This window comes from Procambarus clarkii, chromosome 58 (assembly GCF_040958095.1).
Source record: "Procambarus clarkii isolate CNS0578487 chromosome 58, FALCON_Pclarkii_2.0, whole genome shotgun sequence".
Classification (NCBI taxonomy): Eukaryota; Metazoa; Arthropoda; class Malacostraca; order Decapoda; family Cambaridae; genus Procambarus; species Procambarus clarkii.
Genome location: NC_091207.1, coordinates 10,537,185 through 10,556,940, shown reverse-complemented (window position 1 = coordinate 10,556,940; position 19,756 = coordinate 10,537,185). Strand labels below are relative to the sequence as shown.

At 39.1% G+C, this 19,756-nt stretch overlaps 1 protein-coding gene across 1 annotated transcript; it reads right to left on the bottom strand.

The window, feature by feature from the left end:
- Window positions 1-8,369: 8,369 nt before the first annotated feature.
- Window positions 8,370-16,588, bottom strand: PolE4 (DNA polymerase epsilon subunit 4). Its single transcript, XM_045758186.2, has 2 exons — window positions 16,361-16,588; window positions 8,370-9,955 (listed from the first exon to the last, which is right to left on the bottom strand). The coding sequence occupies exons 1-2, from the start codon at window positions 16,544-16,546 to the stop codon at window positions 9,815-9,817; spliced, it is 327 nt and encodes a 108-aa protein (XP_045614142.1). The 5' UTR covers window positions 16,547-16,588; the 3' UTR covers window positions 8,370-9,814.
- Window positions 16,589-19,756: the final 3,168 nt, after the last annotated feature.

The window sequence follows — 19,756 nt, the reverse complement described above, 5'->3', positions numbered from 1 at the left end:
TGAGGTTAGGTAATGATGATAGAGTTACAAGATACGAGCTAGATGGTGTTGTGATTGCGAAGTCGGATTGCGAAAGGGATCTGGGAGTTATGATTAGTAAGAATTTAAAACAAAAGGATCAATGCATAAATGTTCGTAATAAGGCAAATCGGACACTTGGATTTATTAATCGCAGCGTTAGTAACAAGACACCTGGTGTGGTTCTCAAGCTATATCTTGCTCTAGTTAGGCCCCATTTAGATTATGCAGTTCAGTTTTGGTCGCCATATTATAGAATAAGAACATAAGAACATAAGAACAAAGGTAACTGCAGAAGGCCTATTGGCCCATACGAGGCAGCTCCTATTCTATAACCACCCAATCCCACTCATATACTTGTCCAACCCGTGCTTGAAACAATCGAGGGACCCCACCTCCACAATGTTACGCGGCAATTGGTTCCACAAATCAACAACCCTGTTACTGAACCAGTATTTACCCAAGTCTTTCCTAAATCTAAACTTATCCAATTTATATCCATTGTTTCGTGTTCTGTCCTGTGTTGATACTTTTAATACCCTATTAATATCCCCCCGGTTATGTCCATTCATCCACTTGTAAACCTCTATCATGTCACCCCTAACTCTTCGCCTTTCCAGTGAATGCAACTTAAGCTTTGTTAATCTTTCTTCGTATGAAAGATTTCTAATTTGGGGAATTAACTTAGTCATCCTACGCTGGACACGTTCAAGTGAATTTATATCCATTCTATAATATGGCGACCAAAACTGAACTGCATAATCTAAATGGGGCCTAACTAGAGCAAGATATAGCTTGAGAACCACACCAGGTGTCTTGTTACTAACGCTGCGATTAATAAATCCAAGTGTCCGATTTGCCTTATTACGAACATTTATGCATTGATCCTTTTGTTTTAAATTCTTACTAATCATAACTCCCAGATCCCTTTCGCAATCCGACTTCGCAATCACAACACCATCTAGCTCGTATCTTGTAACTCTATCATCATTACCTAACCTCAGAACTTTACATTTATCAGCATTAAACTGCATCTGCCAATCCTTTGACCATTTCAAAACCCTATCTAGATCAACTTGAAGTGATAGTGAGTCCTCCTCCGAATTAATTTCCCTACCGATTTTCGTATCATCGGCAAATTTGCAAATGTTGCTACTCAAACCTGAATCTAAATCATTTATATATATTATAAACAACAGAGGTCCCAGGACAGAGCCTTGAGGCACTCCACTTACAACATTTTCCCACTCTGACTTGATTCCATTTATACTAACTCTCTGTTTCCTTTGGTATAGCCATGCCCTAATCCAGCTTAATATAGCACCCCCAATACCATGAGACTCTATTTTTTTAATCAGTCTTTCATGTGGCACTGTATCAAAAGCTTTGCTAAAGTCAAGGTATACAACATCGCAATCCTTACCACTATCAACTGCCTCAACAATGCTAGAATAAAAAGATAACAAATTTGTTAAACATGAACGGCCATTTATAAAACCATGTTGCGACTCAATTATTAATTTATGTTTTTCAAGATGAAGACGAATTTTATTTGCTATTATAGATTCGAGTAACTTTCCCACAATAGACGTTAGGCTAATTGGTCGATAGTTAGACGCAAGTGATCTATCTCCTTTCTTAAAAACTGGTATCACATTAGCAACTTTCCAAAACTCTGGCACTCTGCCTGACTCTATTGATTTATTAAATATGGTTGACAGTGGGTCACAAAGCTCCTCTTTGCATTCTTTAAGCACCCTAGCAAACACTTCATCCGGCCCTGGGGATTTGTTTGGTTTGAGTTTTACTATTTGTTTAAGAACATCCTCCCTGGTAACTGCTAAACTCGTCAACCTGTCCTCGTCCCCACCCACATAGACTTGTTCGGCTGAAGGCATATTGTTAAGTTCCTCTTTAGTAAATACAGATACAAAATATTTATTAAAAATACTACTCATCTCTTCATCACTATCTGTTATTTGACCTGTCTCAGTTTTTAATGGACCTATCCTTTCCCTAGTCTTAGTACGATATAACTGAAAAAACCCTTTAGGATTTGTCTTTGCTTGCCCTGCTATGCGAACTTCATAGTTTCTTTTTGCTTTCCTTATATCTTTTTTAACATTTCTAACCAGTTGTACGAATTCCTGTTCTAAAGTGACCTCCCCATTTTTAATCCTTTTGTACCAAGCTCTCTTTTTACCTATAAGGTTCTTCAAATTCTTTGTTATCCACTTTGGGTCATTAGTATACGATCTATTCAATTTGTATGGTATACTACGTTCCTGTGCTTTGTTTAGAATATTCTTAAATAAGTTATATATTGAATCTACATCGAAATCCCCATTTAAGTCACCTATCGCTGGGTTCATGTCTCGCTCCAAGACCGGCCCACACCCCATACCCATGCCTTTCCAATCAATTTGACCCAAAAAATTTCTTAGGCTATTAAAATCAGCTTTTCGAAAATCTGGCACTTTAACAGAATTTTCTCCTACTGGTCTATTCCATTCTATGCTAAATCTGATTTCTTTGTGATCACTGCTCCCTAGCTCACTCCCTATTTCGATGTCATTAATTTGCGTTTCCCTGTTAGTTAACACTAAATCTAAAATATTATTTTCCCGTGTTGGTTCCTTAATGTGTTGCGTAAGAAAGCAATCGTCAATTAATTCTAGAAAATCTTCTGCTTCACTATTCCCTGTTTTGTTCAACCAGTTTATTCCGCTAAAATTAAAGTCACCCATGACATAAATACTGTTAGATCTAGATGCTCTAGATATTTCATCCCATAGATGCTTTGCTTCCATTCTGTCTAAATTTGGTGGCCTATATATTACTCCTATTATAATATTATTAGCTTTTTCGTTTAATTCAATCCAAATAGTTTCTGTGTGTGGCTCTGTTTTGATTCCCTCTTTGAGACTACATTTCAAATTGTCCCTAACATATATGGCTACTCCACCTCCTCGTCTAATATATCTATCTGTGTGAAATAGTTTAAATCCATATATTTGATATTCAGCTAATAGTTCTCTATTTTCTACATTCATCCACGTTTCGGTAAGTGCAATAATATCTATTTTTTCTGTGCAGACAAGAGCATTTAATTCGTTAATTTTATTTCTTAGACTTCTACTGTTAGTGTAATATACCCTAAGTGAATTGTTATTTTGCGGACCTTCTCTTTCCCTGATCGTTTTGCCAATTCCTTTCTCCCACAAACACATACTTTTATTACCTCCTTCCTCCAAATCAATTCCCATACCTCTATCTACTAACAGTTTAAACCCAAACAAACACCTCTAACCACTTCTTCTAGCGAGTTCGCAACAGCAACAACCCCAGCTCTCGATAGATGCACCCCATCACGAGCATACATTTCATTTCTTCCATAGAAGTGTTCCCAGTTGTCTATGAAAGATATTGCATTTGATTTGCAATATCTTTCCAGCCGGCAATTGACACCAAGTGCCCTCGATATCCATTCATTTCCCACTCCCTTTCTTGGAAGAATGCCACATATGATCGGGATTCCTCCCTTGCTCCTAACTAACTCTATGGCTGTTTTATACCTCTGAATCAGTTCCTCACTCCTGACTCGACCAACATCATTTCCTCCCACGCTAATGCAAATAATGGGATTGTTCCCATTACCAGCCATAATATCATTCATGTTGTTTATAATATCACCAATGCCAGCTCCGGGATAGCAAACCCTTAACCTGTTCCCCCTATCTCTAGCACAAAACGTTCTATCCAAATACCTTATCTGGGAATCTCCCACAACTAATGTTTGCTTAGGTACTTCCTTTACTTTCTGAGGGGCCTGCGCTTCCTTTCTCTTCGTTGCTTTCCCTTTTGCGCGATCCACAGCCTCTCCACAGCACTCGTCCTCCAAAACGTCAAATGAATTTGAAGTTGCTATGGCGTTTGAAGGCGGCTTTATCAAAGTCTTCTTAAGGCCCCTGTCTTTCGCAACTCTCCAAGACGAGGTCCCTTTACTGCTGGTCTCCTCCTTCGTTACTTCTCGTTGTTTTTTAAGCTGACGCACCTCCTCCCGCAGAGAGTCCAACTCTGTCCTCAGGGCTCCCACTAGAGTCACCAGGTCCTTCACTACAACTTCCATATTGAATGGATATAAATTCACTTGAACGTGTCCAGCGTAGGATGACTAAGTTAATTCCCCAAATTAGAAATCTTTCATATGAAGAAAGATTAACAAAGCTTAAGTTGCATTCACTGGAAAGGCGAAGAGTTAGGGGTGACATGATAGAGGTTTACAAGTGGATGAATGGACATAACCGGGGGGATATTAATAGGGTATTAAAAGTATCAACACAGGACAGAACACGAAACAATGGATATAAATTGGATAAGTTTAGATTTAGGAAAGACTTGGGTAAATACTGGTTCAGTAACAGGGTTGTTGATTTGTGGAACCAATTGCCGCGTAACATTGTGGAGGTGGGGTCCCTCGATTGTTTCAAGCACGGGTTGGACAAGTATATGAGTGGGATTGGGTGGTTATAGAATAGGAGCTGCCTCGTATGGGCCAAAAGGCCTTCTGCAGTTACCTTTGTTCTTATGTTCTTATGTTCTTAATCGAAGCATTAGTAACAAGACACCTGGTGTAGTTCTTCAGCTATATCTTGCTCTGGTTAGGCCCCATTTAGATTATGCAGTTCAGTTTTGGTCGCCGTACTATAGAACTATAGTACTATATAGTAGGCCGTACTATAGAATGGATATAAATTCACTTGAACGTGTCCAGCGTAGGATGACTAAGTTAATTCCCCAAATTAGAAATCTTTCATATGAAGAAAGATTAGCAAAGCTTAAATTGCATTCACTGGAAAGGCGAAGAGTTAGGGGTGACATGATAGAGGTTTACAAGTGGATGAATGGACATAAAGGGGATATTAATAGGGTATTAAAAGTATCAACACAAGACAGAACACAAAACAATGGGTATAAGTTAGATAAGTTTATTTTTAGAAAAGATTTGAGTAAATACTGGTTCGGTAACAGGGTTGTTGATTTGTGGAACCAATTACTGCGTAACGTGGTGGAGGTGGGGTCCCTCGATTGTTTCAAGCGTGGGTTGGACATGTATATGAGTGGGGTTGGGTAGTTATAGATTGGAGCTGCCTCGTATGGGCCAATAGGCCTTCTGCAGTTACCTTTATTCTTATGTTCTTAAGCAGTAAATGTTGAAATTTAAAACCCAGCTCAAAAAAGTATCAGGACAAAGGGAGGGGACCATGGAAAGCCGCTGGCTTTCTGTCCACGTCGAGGCCACTAGTGTTAGTGGCCCTCAGGTAAATTCAGGTACCTAGGAGGTCAAGCAACCTACACACCCTCAAAGACTATTTACTATAATGTTGGTGCTGAATGTAGAACGTGAAAAAATACAAGATTTTAAAAAAAATATGAAATAATATTGAAATTTGTGGTGAGTGACACCCATAAGTCCACAAGGCCTCATAGGCAGTTAAATCCTTCACTTTTAAGGCTGTCATCCACCATCAACTTTGTGGTGGATGGTGGACCCCATCCTACCGTAAACAATATTGTAAAATCGACACAACATGGGTTTGTTAAAAATAGATCCTGCCTTACAAACCCTATTCACATTTTTGGAAGCGGCAACGAACTACTCAGACAAATCATTTCCGGTAGATGTAAGTAATTATCAAAGAAGGCACCAAGCCAGGAAGGCTATGTAGCACCATCAAATGTGTGGAATAATCCGAGGGCGCTAAATATTACCAAGGGTGCCAATACAAGAACAGAAACACATAAGACGAACGGTATCAAAAGTATTCGATTCACCAAGAATTCTATCGAGGGACAAGCGACCGCGAGGGATGGTCAGAAAGCAAGACACTCGTCCTGGAAGTCAGGATATTCAACAAGGATATGCCCGACCATAAGATGGACAATAAGGAGCAAGGCGGCACTCCTTTAAGTGACCGTGAGTTAAGCGTGTATGGCCAATACGCAACCTCACCAGAGCCGTTTCCCATCACCGGTTACGGTGGTAGGAGATTAGGCCATGAGGACACCACTCGTAAGAGTACGCAGTTTGGCAGTTTGTTACCATAAGAACATAAGAACAAAGGTAACTGCAGAAGGCCTATTGGCCCATACGAGGCAGCTCCTATTCTATAACCACCCAATCCCACTCATATACTTGTCCAACCCGTGCTTGAAACAATCGAGGGACCCCACCTCCACAATGTTACGCGGCAATTGGTTCCACAAATCAACAACCCTGTTACTGAACCAGTATTTACCCAAGTCTTTCCTAAATCTAAACTTATCCAATTTATACCCATTGTTTCGTGTTCTGTCCTGTGTTGATACTTTTAATACCCTATTAATATCCCCCCGTAACCAGTAACAGAAGTTATCCCCCCCGTACCAGTAACAGAAGACCAACAATCCTGCCAACAGGTAAGGTTGGAGTTATGAATAACTGGGTAAAAGTTGGAATAAGGAATACCTTTATGGGAGATAGGACAAGAGCAGACAGCTTCCATGGCAGCAGCGTCCACACGCTCATTTAAGACATCAACATGGCTGGGAACCCAGCAAAACTCAACTGACTTAAATGTATTGGAAATAAGAAACAGTCCGGTAGATGTAGTATACATAGGGCTATAGGATATGTAGGACTGAGAACAGGAGATGCCTGCATGGGGAAATGCTGAAGATATTATGACAAAGTACAGTGTAACCTCCAAAATTGAACTTCCTGTGCTGTACATTCTTTGACTCGATAGTCACCAATAATATGAATTCCTGGCATCTGGAGAACTGGACACTTGGCATTTTAAATCACAAACATGATTTTGGTGTCTACAGATCGCATGTATAGAAGAGGTGTTTACGGGTTATCAATGTTTCCATGACAAAGTTTTTTAAAGTGATTTGAATACCCTACCAATAACTTACAACGGTAGCTGGATACTAGTGACTTATGTCGGAGTTGAAGAGAGAATGGAAAGATATAATAACCACAATTTTTTTTTATTTAAGGATATGAGAAGTTCAACAGGGAGGAGTTTTTGAGATTTGATAACAGGGCAAGATGCCTCAACTACAAATTATAAAAGTAAGAGAAGAAAAATATAAAAATTTTCTTCAGAAATAGTTATACTGTAATAATAGTTGGAATAAATCTTGGAAGTACCAAAAAGACTGACAGTTTTATAATAAGTTATGAAAACATATACTGTATAGAGATAACAAGATACAATCACCATAGCTTGTGTTCTATTGATTAATATGAGTCTGTACCTACAATTAATCAACAACAAATAGGTAGTAGTAGTAGGCATCCATCAGTCTCAGGAGACTATGGAGTTGCACTTTGGTTGTCGGTCTGAAGTGGCCTCTCCAGGGTGGAAAGCCAGGGTAGGTTGATACGGGGGGAGAAGCTGATACCCATGCAGCAGGTCCCCCCATCTCCACAGCGCTGAAAGTCTCTAATGGAAAGGCAAACGCCAATACTATTGGTTCCAGCACCGTCACAAAAACTGAGCTCCGGATTTGACCTCAAAGTTGGTGAAAGAATGCACAGGGACTCCAAACCCGGAGACCGCCTTGGTCAGGGTCGGCGAAGAACCACCCCAGCAAGGGCAAGAACGACCCCAGCCTCCTAAAGCAGAGCTTGGGCCGCACGACATGCTTTGCACAACAAAGACATGCTACGAAGTGGCTCCCAGAACTGAAGGGCAAGAGCTACGAGGAGAGGTTGGAAGCATTGAACATGCCAAAACTAGAAGACAGAAGAAAAAGAGGTGATATGATCACTACAGTACATACAAAATAGTAACAGGGATTGATAAAATCGACAGGGAGGATTTCCTGAGACCTGGCACTTCAAGAACAAGAGGTCATAGATTTAAACTAGCTAAACACAGATGCCGAAGAAATATAAGAAAATTCACATTCGCAAATAGAGTGGTAGACGGTTGGAACAAGTTAAGTGAGAAGGTGGTGGAGGCCAAGACCGTCAGTAGTTTCAAAGTGTTATATGACAAAGAGTGCTGGGAAGACGGGACACCACGAGCGTAGCTCTCATCCTGTAACTACACTTAGGTAATTACGAGTCCCTGGAGGTGGACTTCCGAGCCTCACACCTACGGGTTCCAGACAGATCATCACAGCCCTCATTCATCCAAGGCCGGCTTCCTTCAAGACCAAGCAGAAGGAAAAGTGATAATTATTAATTCATTATATTATTATTATTATAATAATTGTTGTACTTAATAATTATCACTTCCTTCTTCTAAGTAATAAAACACAAATATATATATTACAGGATAATAAAAAAGACTGAAAACATAAAAATACTTTACTTTGTTTCCAAATTACTTCTAGAGGGATCACCAAGATATATATATACAAGCTAGAATAAAACATTTTATGGTTAAGTTTACAATAGTTAGGTCGCACAAATTTATATCCGTAAAATCCTTCCATCAATGTAAATTAAAAATTTTTAAATTTTGTCCCAAGGGGCGAGTTTATTGGGCAGCGCCACTCATCCTGTGAGGGCCATACCGCCATAGCAGCATGTACAACACTCCCCAATAGGAAGAAAACCCGCTGGGACAATGTATGCATTACATTTCATACAGTAGTAATCTTTCACTTCAGCAGTCAAAATATCACACCTTCCTTTGTGAAACAACTACGTTTAAATTATAAATACTGCATAAAAATACTGTGCCATAAATACTGCATAAAATGCAGCAGTATCATACAAATGTTATCCAGGCAACACTAAGTATTAATCTAAATTACCAATTCATTAAAATATTTGCTGCAATATTTAACCATCAACTTTTGAAACTATGTACTAAGCCAGCTAATGTAAGCATACTATTAATGGCAGAGCCATCTACACAATTCAAGATGACACATTTCAAAGCTAAAAGAACTAATTTATTTGCTCTTGCTACTGATTCCATCTAACGCTAAATACAAAGAAGTCAACTTCCATAACAATTAATAATTTTCCCTGTAAACTTTAGTCACTATGACTATATAGCACTTGGAAGGGATATGAGCGACAAGGTGGGAAATGGAGCATGAAGACAGTGAAGGGACGATGTGCAACTACTTGCAGCTTCGGGGATCCAATGTTGACCTCCAAGAAGTGAGGCCATCACTCTACCGACTAGTCCAAGGACACACAGAAATAAAACTTATGAAGGAATTATCAGGGGAAGCGTCAAACCATTACTACTATACAGTATAGCATTTGGAAAGGGTAAGGATAAAGATTTGGGATGAGACGGGGAAAAGCTATGGTGCCCAACCACTTGGACGGTCGAGGATTGAACGCCAACCTGCATAAAGCAAGATCATCACTCTACCATCCAGTCCAAGTGGTTTAAACTTATGAGAATAAGTTTAAAATCCTAAAAATAACGTTTTGCTAAATCTCAAATCAAGGAACAATGTTAAAGTCAGCAGGTGTTCGTTTACTGCCGTTACACAGAATACCATCCACACACACTAGCTTCATTTACTTCTATTTGTACTGTGCTTGGACTTCCAGCTGACTATTCATTCATACAATTGCTGATACACACAGCTGTAATACACGATTAATATGGCATCAGCAGTGATGAGCACTGGCACTTTTGTTTTAATACTGAATTCAAATTTCCATAAATTTACAGTACTGTATAGGTACATTTAGTTTTTAATACAGTACATGTGATATAATAAAGGGAAGTAAGAACTATAATCTTGTAAATTTTGCTATGAGGTTCCTTCATTCCAATGCACCATCCAAAAATGCCAGGGCCTCAATGGCTTCAATACTGTTATCAACATCTCTTCTAGACACAGTTTTTTTCCGAGCCTGACAGGTATAGTGGTACGCCTCTTGCACCAGGCTCTCAACAAACAGTTCCTGGAATAACATTACTCTAATTAAACATTGTTACCTTAAAAAATACACAGTACAGTAAATAATACTAATAATAATAATACAGTAATAATAATAATAATGGTGAAGGAAAGACCCAATATACTGAATGAATAAATGTACTAAAAACTAAATTTTCGGATGTAACCTATATCTTTTTTCAAGGTACTGTATACAATGTTTTGTAACACTATACAGTACCTTGTTCTGCAGTACAATGTTCTGCAACACTATATACGGTACAGTGGTACCTCGGAATACGAGTGTCCCTGTATACGAGTTCTACGGAATACGAGCAGGATTTGCTTGGAAAATTTACATCGGAATACAAGCGTTGCCTCGAAAGTCGAGGGTGATGATATGCATACAAGGCTGACCTAACGTGTGGTGACAAGACGATTGCCCCTCAGTTTACCAGTGCCTCGCTCCCAGTGACTATCCCGCCTGAATTTTTCACCAGGATTTATGATGTTTTGTTGGATTTTTGGCCATTTGACCATAAAAGTTGTTATTATATATCTCACCATGGGTCCCAAGAAAGCCTGTGGTAAGGATCAACGCAAGAAAGCGCATGTGAGGATGACAATAGAGGAAAAACAAGAGATCATTAGAGAGAAGAAGCATTATATCTATACAATGGTACCACTGGTGGTACCATAGTATGTATAGATATAATCATGTATTTTTTTTTTTTTTTTTTTTTTTTTTTTGAGATATATACAAGAGTTGTTACATTCTTGTACAGCCACTAGTACGCGTAGCGTTTCGGGCAAGTCCTTAATCCTATGGTCCCTGGAATACGATCCCCTGCCGCGAAGAATCGTTTTTTCATCCAAGTACACATTTTACTGTTGCGTTAAACAGAGACTACAGTTAAGGAATTGCGCCCAGTAAATCCTCCCCGGCCAGGATACGAACCCATGACATAGCGCTCGCGGAACGCCAGGCGAGTGTCTTACCACTACACCACGGAGACTGTAATATATGTAATATATTATATATTTCATGTAGAAAGGATTTATTACCTAAAGGTACCACCAGTGGTACCATAGTATAGATATAATCATGTATTATATATTTCACTTAGAGAGGATTTATTACCTGTCTCATTGTGCAAGTAAATTGCCAGCATTGTTCTACTGAGCAGTTTCTAGATAACAGATTGTTGGTTTTAGAGTTATGTTTAATAAAGCCTATCCAGGCCTATGGTGGTCTGAAAGAATGGTACAGAAAGGTAGCTCGCCTGCTTGCGAAATGAGCATGGTCGGAACAGTGTGAGCAGGGCGTGTACCACGAGGTATTGGCTCAACTTGGGGCAAGCCACACCACCGGCTTGGGAGCAGGATGCAGTAAAGTGCTGTTTCAGTTGCTTGTACAATTTGTGGTTCCATTTCCATTGCCTCAGGGATAGGATTTCATTAGCCTAGGGTTCACTTAATTTGCATTTATTTTAATAAAGATGGTTTAATTATTTCTCTGATGTATTTTTTATGCTTTACCTTAATTATTCTGAATCATAGACCCCGAGTTGTTTAGGACATTACCTGCAATCTTACGAGTATCTTTGAGTCAATATATTCCCCTTGCCTTGAATCAAGTAGTTAAAAAAATTCCATTCTCCATTTACATATTTAAATACCAAAGTTCCTGGATACTCTGTATTAATTGACTGGTCTTCTCCCGAGTCAATTAGCTTAATTACCCCAAATGCAGGAGAAGTGGTGGAAGCATTAATTAACTGTTTGAGTAACCTGTTCAAATACCATCCAGTGCTGTAAGAATCATAAAGTTAATTTAACATCATTGGTTCATTTCTTCCCCCGTATTCCCCTGTTGACTTGCCTGAGCATTACCTGCTGCAAGGGCAGACTCGGACAGTTCTCTGGGGTGTTATTTAACAATTATTATAGCCTAACGAGTTAGAAGTTAAGAGCAACATTACGGTAAGTGTTAAAAGTGGGGACGTTATTTCAGAATATTATCCTGGTATCAGAATATTATCCTGGTTTCAGAATATTATCCTGGAATATTATCCTAGCACCTCCAAAGGATACCTGATCAACCAGGCTGTGACTCATATGTCAGGCTGCAAGCAGCCGCATCCAACAGCCTGGTTGACCAGTCCAGCAACCAGGAGGCTTGGTCGACGACCGGGCCGCAGGGACACTGAGCCCCGGAAGCACCTCAAGGTAACCTCAGGTAAGGTGGTAGCAGCAGTGATTGGAGACTACTCCAAACTGTTATAATATATATGTCTAACCTATGCTTGAAACAATCAAGGGATCCTACTTCTAATGTGTTATGTGGTAATTGGTTCTAAAAATCAACAACCCTGTTGCCAAACCAGTATTTAGGCAGGGCTTTCCTAATATAAACTTATCCAATTTATACCCAGTATAATTGGCCTAGTGGGTGTGGACCTTGATAAGCCTAAATACAGGTTTCTGTTTGCAACCACGCCAAACCCTTGCAACTAAGCTTATTCATAACAAAAAATGAATTTCAAGTTAATAAAATGGGTTAAGATTACAGAAAAATTTGTGAATACTGTAGTAGCACCTGGTATATTATTTTTCAGCCCATCCTCCTGTTTCAGGAGTACTGTACTTATAACAACAATGAGGACTATAATATAGTACAAATTACTGTATACAGTACGGTACATATACTGTACCATATGGTATATAGTATATATACCAGCGTACAACGCAAGTAGAGGGTAGAAATCAGTACTACTGAATTTGGACAAACTAGATTAGATTTTCTATTTACAGTACGTTGCAAAGACTAACTTAACTAACCTACCCTTCTTAGGCCTAATAAATGCTATATGAGGCCTAATATAGTACATGTGTGCTATACTAGGCCTAGGAATATTTAAGTTTGGTTTTAGCTTTTTTTTTTAAATAAAGTGAATAGTACCAAATTCTACATCTAATTGCTTAGGACATCAATGGTTGAACTATGGAGCACACAGTTACAAAAAGTACATATTTACATATTTGGTTTTTAATATATGACACATCTTAACAGGAGGATCAGTCATATATGCCCGAAACGCTTTGCGTAATAGTGGCTTTAGGCATTGTATGTACTAGCTCTATTTATAAAGCCAACAAACTTTGTAAAATCTCTTTATGTATGTACCTTTACCTAAATAAAGATTATTATTATTATTATTATTATATTTAGGGTCCCGATAGTATAGTCGGGTTCGTTCTCAACTCACAATCGAGAATTCCGGGTTCAGATTCTGGGCGGGACAGAAATGGTTGGGTGCATTTCCTATCACCTAATGCTCCCGTATACCTAATAGTAAATAGGTACCCAAGAGTTAGTCAGCTTGTTGTGGGGTTGCATCCTGTGAAGAGTCAGTAATTCGACCCTGACAGGGACATCGATATAAGCCTAACATGTATTGTATGTATAAACTGGCTGCCTGTTCCCCGACACAATGAATTATTATTGTTGGAAACAAGGAATCTGGTGAGGCCGTGTTGAGAGCGAGGCTCTCAACATGACCAGTTACTGACCAGACCAAACAGTGCTTCTTAATCATACTAACAGAGTAATACACATCATTTTGCCAGGCTTCTAGGGCGAGCACGTTACCATCGAGGTCTTTGATGAGAAGAGCGGCATTTACACTTATGAACCAAAACATATTAATATCATTGGAAAGAGCAAAAATGTAACCATCCGGAAAATAGTTAGCATAGAAGAGCTGTGTCTCATCCAGCATCAATAGTGTCAAAATACACAGCAATACAATATCTTATTGCCTTGTATCCAAACAGTCCTGTGCTCCTTAGATTAGGAAAGGCATCTTTAACATTTTGCACTCTAAGAAAGTATATCATCTCAAGATATATATTTTTAATTCACAAAAAATCCTTCTGGGTACAGATAGTTGAACTGAAGTTTATAATATACCTGTATAGGTATTTATTTTGGCCACTCACATACAACCTTTACTTGCTTTTGCCATTTGCATAATAATATCATAAGAATAGGAGTTGCTGCAGCTGCTGTTTGGTCAACTAGTACACAAGGATTTTGACTAGACTCACTTTCCAAATGATAAAATCACATACTGTACTGTATACAGTTAGGTAAGGCTGGGTTAGCTTATGTTGGGATGGGTAGGGTTAGGATGGGTAGGGTTAGATGGATAGGGTTAGGATGGATAGGGTTAGGATGGATAGGGTTAGGATAGGTAGGGTTAGGACGGGTAGGGTTAGGACGGGTAGGGTTAGGACGGGTAGGGTTAGGACGGGTAGGGTTAGGACGGGTAGGGTTAGGACGGGTAGGGTTAGGACGGGTAGGGTTAGGACGGGTAGGGTTAGGACGGGTAGGGTTAGGATGGGTAGGGTTAGGACGGGTAGGGTTAGGACGGGTAGGGTTAGGACGGGTAGGGTTAGGACGGGTAGGGTTAGGACGGGTAGGGTTAGGACGGGTAGGGTTAGGACGGGTAGGGTTAGGACGGGTAGGGTTAGGATAGGTTGGGATCTATCTTGAGGTTATCTTGAGATGATTTCGGGGCTTTAGTGTCCCCGCGGCCCGGTCCTCGACCAGGCCTCCACCCCCCAGGAAGCAGCCCGTGACAGCTGACTAACACCCAGGTACCTATTTACTGTTAGGTAACAGGGGCATTCAGGGTGAAAGAAAGTTTGCCCATTTGTTTCTGCCTCGTGCGGGAATCGAACCCGCGCCACAGAATTACGAGTCCTGCGCGCTATCCACCAGGCTACGAGGCCCCCCAACAAGTTATGATAAGATAAGATAAGTAAGGGATAAGTTATGTTGGGTTAAGTTAGGCTAGGTATGCTTCAAAACCAACTGGTGAACCATCTCCACTTGAATTTACCTGAGGACCAATGTCTCTCTCTCTCTCTCTCTCGTGGCCTTGATGGGGACAGGAAGCTGGCAGCTTATCGAAGGTCCTGCTGTTGTTCCTGAGGATTTTTTTAACTGCATTTTGAACTGAAGTATTGTAATGTCATGACATTTGTGGCTTCAGTGGGTAGGCAGCTCTAGGGGGTTTTATAAATCGATGGAAGAAAAAGCATCTCCTTATTGTTTGTTGTTGTTTTAGATTCAGCTACTCTGAACAAAAAGTTCCAAATACCACAGGCTATGGTGATCCCATAGTGAACTTACCGGCACAGGAGAGGGGCTGTTTTCTCCAGTTTCTGTCCTACACTGTGGCTTATATTATTATTATTATAATTATTATTATTAATAATAATAATTAGAATAATAATAATAATAATAATAAGTTATATTTATTCAAAAGAATATGTGTACAAAGAACATGTACAATTGTACATGTAATGTACAATTGTACAGACAGGAGTTACACATACTAACAAAGCCACTATTATGCAAAGTGTTTCGGGCAATACTTAAGATAATATAGAAAAAATCTTAACCAAAGGTGTGAGTAAAACACTTAATGCTATAAAGAGAAGCTAACAAAAATGAGAACATTCAAGGAAAATAACAAATGAATAGAAAAATAGGGGATACTTAATAGCTGAGCAGCACGAGGGTTAAGGATGACAGAGACTATTACATAATGTTGATAGAAGTTGTAGAAAGAGACCACTGTACTGTATAACAGTACTTGTTCAGCTTGCAGCCGCTGCCACTTGTATTCACCGCTGTGAGCGTGTTGGCCCATCTAGATTAACTAAAAACACTGCACTAGCATTAAACATTTAAGGAAGTATTATTTGAGACCATCCTGAATTAGGATCTGGTGAACTTAATAATGCCCGAAACACTGTGTGTTAGTGGCTTTGCCCGAATGTAAAAATACCAGTATTATACACATAGAAATCACAATAGCGTGAAACATCAAATGAACAAATTCACAAGGGCCGTGATGAGGGCTCGAACTTATGACAGTGTCGTAACCTAGTCAACTAAGGCAGCGTCTGGGATCATCCTGGGCGTAAGTTCAAACCCTCATCACGGCCCTTGTGGATTTACCAGTATTATGTAATCTCACCAACCCATTGTACCTTCTTGTTAATAAATAAATAAATGGTTCAGGACTGTCCAAAATATCTTCACTTATTCCATGTGTAATGTGAGAGTTTTATGTTTGTTACAGCCACGGTCCTCATGATTGGTCTTTAAGTTACAGGTCACAGCAAAATATGTCAGATAATGAGTTATCTGTGAATTGTTAGTTTAAGGACTTGCCCAAAACGCTATGCGTGCTAGTGGCTTTACAAGAATGTAAACTTCAACGTAATTGCTTGTGGCTTTACAAGAATGTAAACTTCAACGTAATTTCTATGTTCTCTGTTAACCTCAATGTACCTTCTTGTATATAAATAAATAATTAAATAAATGAGGGACAATTCGCGGTGGTGGACTGACCGTAGCCTTGGTTATGAGATAGACAGCATCTTGGCTGGCCAGGTTCAGGTCGGGATCAGCCTTCATGATCTTCTTGACCCTGGCCAGGGGCAGCCTGAGGCCCGAGCCCTTCTCCTCGTCAGCGTCCACCCCCACGTCCTCCGAGGCCTCCATAGCGTCACCCTGCGGCTGCTGGTCTCCCGCCATGCTCCTCTTGTTGTGGTAGTGGGTCCGGGGCAGCTACAGCACCCACCAGCCAAGGTGACGGGGAAGCATCAGGAGAAAGAGCCAAGCCACTACCACTATATTTACTTATTGGTGTACACTTTATTATGCAAGGTTATACTTATTTATTTATTTATTTATTTATATACAAGAAGGTACATTGGGATTGTGAGGATACATAGTATGGTATTTACAATCTTGTAAAGCCACTAGTACGTGCAGCGTTTCGGGCAGGTCCTTATAATCTAAGAAAATTTTAAGTAGGTAAATACTTGAAAAATTTATAAGAATGATAACAGTTACATAGCAAGAAAAAAATTAAAAGATGAGAGAAAAATTGTAGGTATATTAAAGCACATAGGTAGCTCAGAGTGATTACAATGACAGCTTGAAGGGTAATTTAACAAAACTTAGCAGGCACAATACAGCATATGGCTAGCACATAAAAGAAAACAGCAATGAACACAATGATAAAGTTGTTTGGGTTAAGTACATAAAGATTGGGAGATTGGGTAACACTAGATAAAGAGCAAATTTAAAGCTCAGTGTAGGAAACTAAGAAGATGAAATTAGGTACTTTTTGGTTTTGCTTTTAAATAAGGCAAAAGTTTGACAGCTTTTCAATTCATTAGGTAGTGAGTTCCATAGACTGAGTCCCTTTATTTGCAAAGAGTGTTTACGCAGATTAAGCTTGACTCTGGGGATATCAAAGAGATATTTATTTCTGGTGTGGTGATAATGGGTCCTATTACATCTGTCCAGGGAGAGTTTCAGAGCAGGATGTGCGTTTAAGAATAGGGTTTTCTAAATAAATACAAATAAAATAAAATAAAATGTTTATTCAGGTAAGGTACGTACATATAAGAGATTTTACATAAATTGATCGATTTAAAGATGGAGGTAGTACATACAATGCCTAAAGCCACTATTAGGCAAAGCGTTTCGGGCAGGAAAAACATTAATGACTAAAAACTTAATACTAATTGAGTATAAAGAATAAAAATGTGTTGAGAACAAATAAAAATAAAGATAAAAAAGGGGGAACATGGCTGAAAAAGCAGCACTAATATAATTAGGTCGACAAACAGCGGTGTTTAAAATAACAGACATGGGTTGACAACAGAGGGGTAAGGTAGGTTACAGGGAATTTATTAGGTAGTGTTTAGTTTTTATCTTAAACTGGTTGAGAGAGGTACAGTCTTTAACATGGTTGGGAAGGTCATTCCACATTCTGGGTCCCTTGATTTGTAGAGCATTTCTAGTTTGATTAAGTCGTACTCTTGGAATATCAAAACTGTATTTGTTTCTGGTGTGGTGCTCATGGGTTCTGTTACAACCTTCTATGACGCTTTTGAGGTCAGGATTGGCATTACAGTTCAGTGTTTTATATATGTATAATACACATGAGAGAATGCGCAGTGACTTAATATCTAACATATTCAGAGATTTGAGTAGGGGTACCGAGTGATGTCTGGGGCTAGAGTTGGAAATGTAGTTGACACAAGAGAATGTGTGGAGGGAGTTAATATTTAGCAAGTTAAGGGATTTAAACATTTAGAGTGGAAGAGGTTGTATGATTGATGGTTACATATTGGTGTCTGTCACTAAGATAGGATCGGATATAGTCCAGGGCAAGGCCTCGGATTCCATAATGCTGGAGTTTAAGTAAGAGGTAGTTGTGGTTAACAGTATCAAAGGCTTTTCTTAGGTCAATGAAGAGTTCAATCGGAAACTCTTTTTTGTCAAGGGCTGAGTAGATTACGTCAGATTACGTTACGATTATCTATCTGAATATACCTGAGGGCCACTAATACTAGTGGCTTCGACGAGGACAGTAAGCCGGCGGCTTCTCAAAGGTCCCAACATTGGCTCGGAGGATTTTTTCTATGTATTTTAAGACCCAGCAGAGTTGTGGCGTTTACAGTGCTTTAACTCGTACGCACTCTATCTAGTGCTACCCAATCCCCCAATATATGTACCTAAGCCATATAACTTTACCATTATATTCTTTGATATCATCTGATATCATGGTTGTTATATTGAGTGCATATTCTACTGCATTATTCCTTTGTGAGAATACATAGCATGGTATTTACAATCTTGTAAAGCCACTAGTACGCGCAACGTTGCGGGCAGGTCCTTAATCTAACAGATAATTTTATGTAGGTAAATTCCAGCAGAATTAATAAAATGATACCAGATACATTGCAAGAAAAAAGAAAAATGAGATGGGAGAGATTAGTAAGTATATTAAAGCACATTGGTATATTAAAGCTCTGATTGATTGCGTTGACAGTTTTTGGTAATTTAGACAAGATTAATATTTTTTTTTTTTGAGATATATACATTAGGCAAATATATAGGATATAATATTAGGCAAATCGGGCCTTGCATAGTAGGCTGAGAAGTGAGTTCTGGCTACTAGGTACGACATATATATATATATATATATATATATATATATATATATATATATATATATATATATATATATATATATATATATATATATATATATATATATATATATATATATATTAGTCATAACATGGGGGGGAAACTGAATGAGACCAATAATAATAATAATAATAACTTATTTACAAGAAGGAACAATGGATTTGCGACATTATATAATATAGGTATTTGTACATTCTTAGTCACTCACCCGCATGGCGTTACCGGCGTAGTTCAATAATATTTTATCTAAATTTACCTGAGGGCCACTGACACTCAAGTGGCCTCGACGAGGACAGGAAGCCGGCGGCTTGTCGAAGGTTCCCCCATTTGTCCTGATGAGCATTTCCAGTTTGACTTTAGATGTTAACTTAGTTTTAGCATTCAGGGCTCGGGCGGGTAGGCGGTTCCATGAGGTAGTGACCCTGTGTGGGGGAAGAAGCCTATCCTGTTCTCAGTCCTACATTGTGGCTTGTTGAATAATGAATTGAAGTATAGAAATATAATGACAATTATTACACCATGATTGCAACAGATCAAATATTTGAATTTTACGTTACAGCATAAACAGAAGACTGTGTAGATAAAAAAATTGTATACAGAGAAGGCACACGTTTTGTTATTGATTTTTCCCATGACAGATAACGTCAGTGGTAGAGGTTCAGTAATGAAAGTTCAGTAACATTAAACACAGGTTGACATTTAGGATGTGTTCGTTTCCCGCCCTCAACGCTGCGC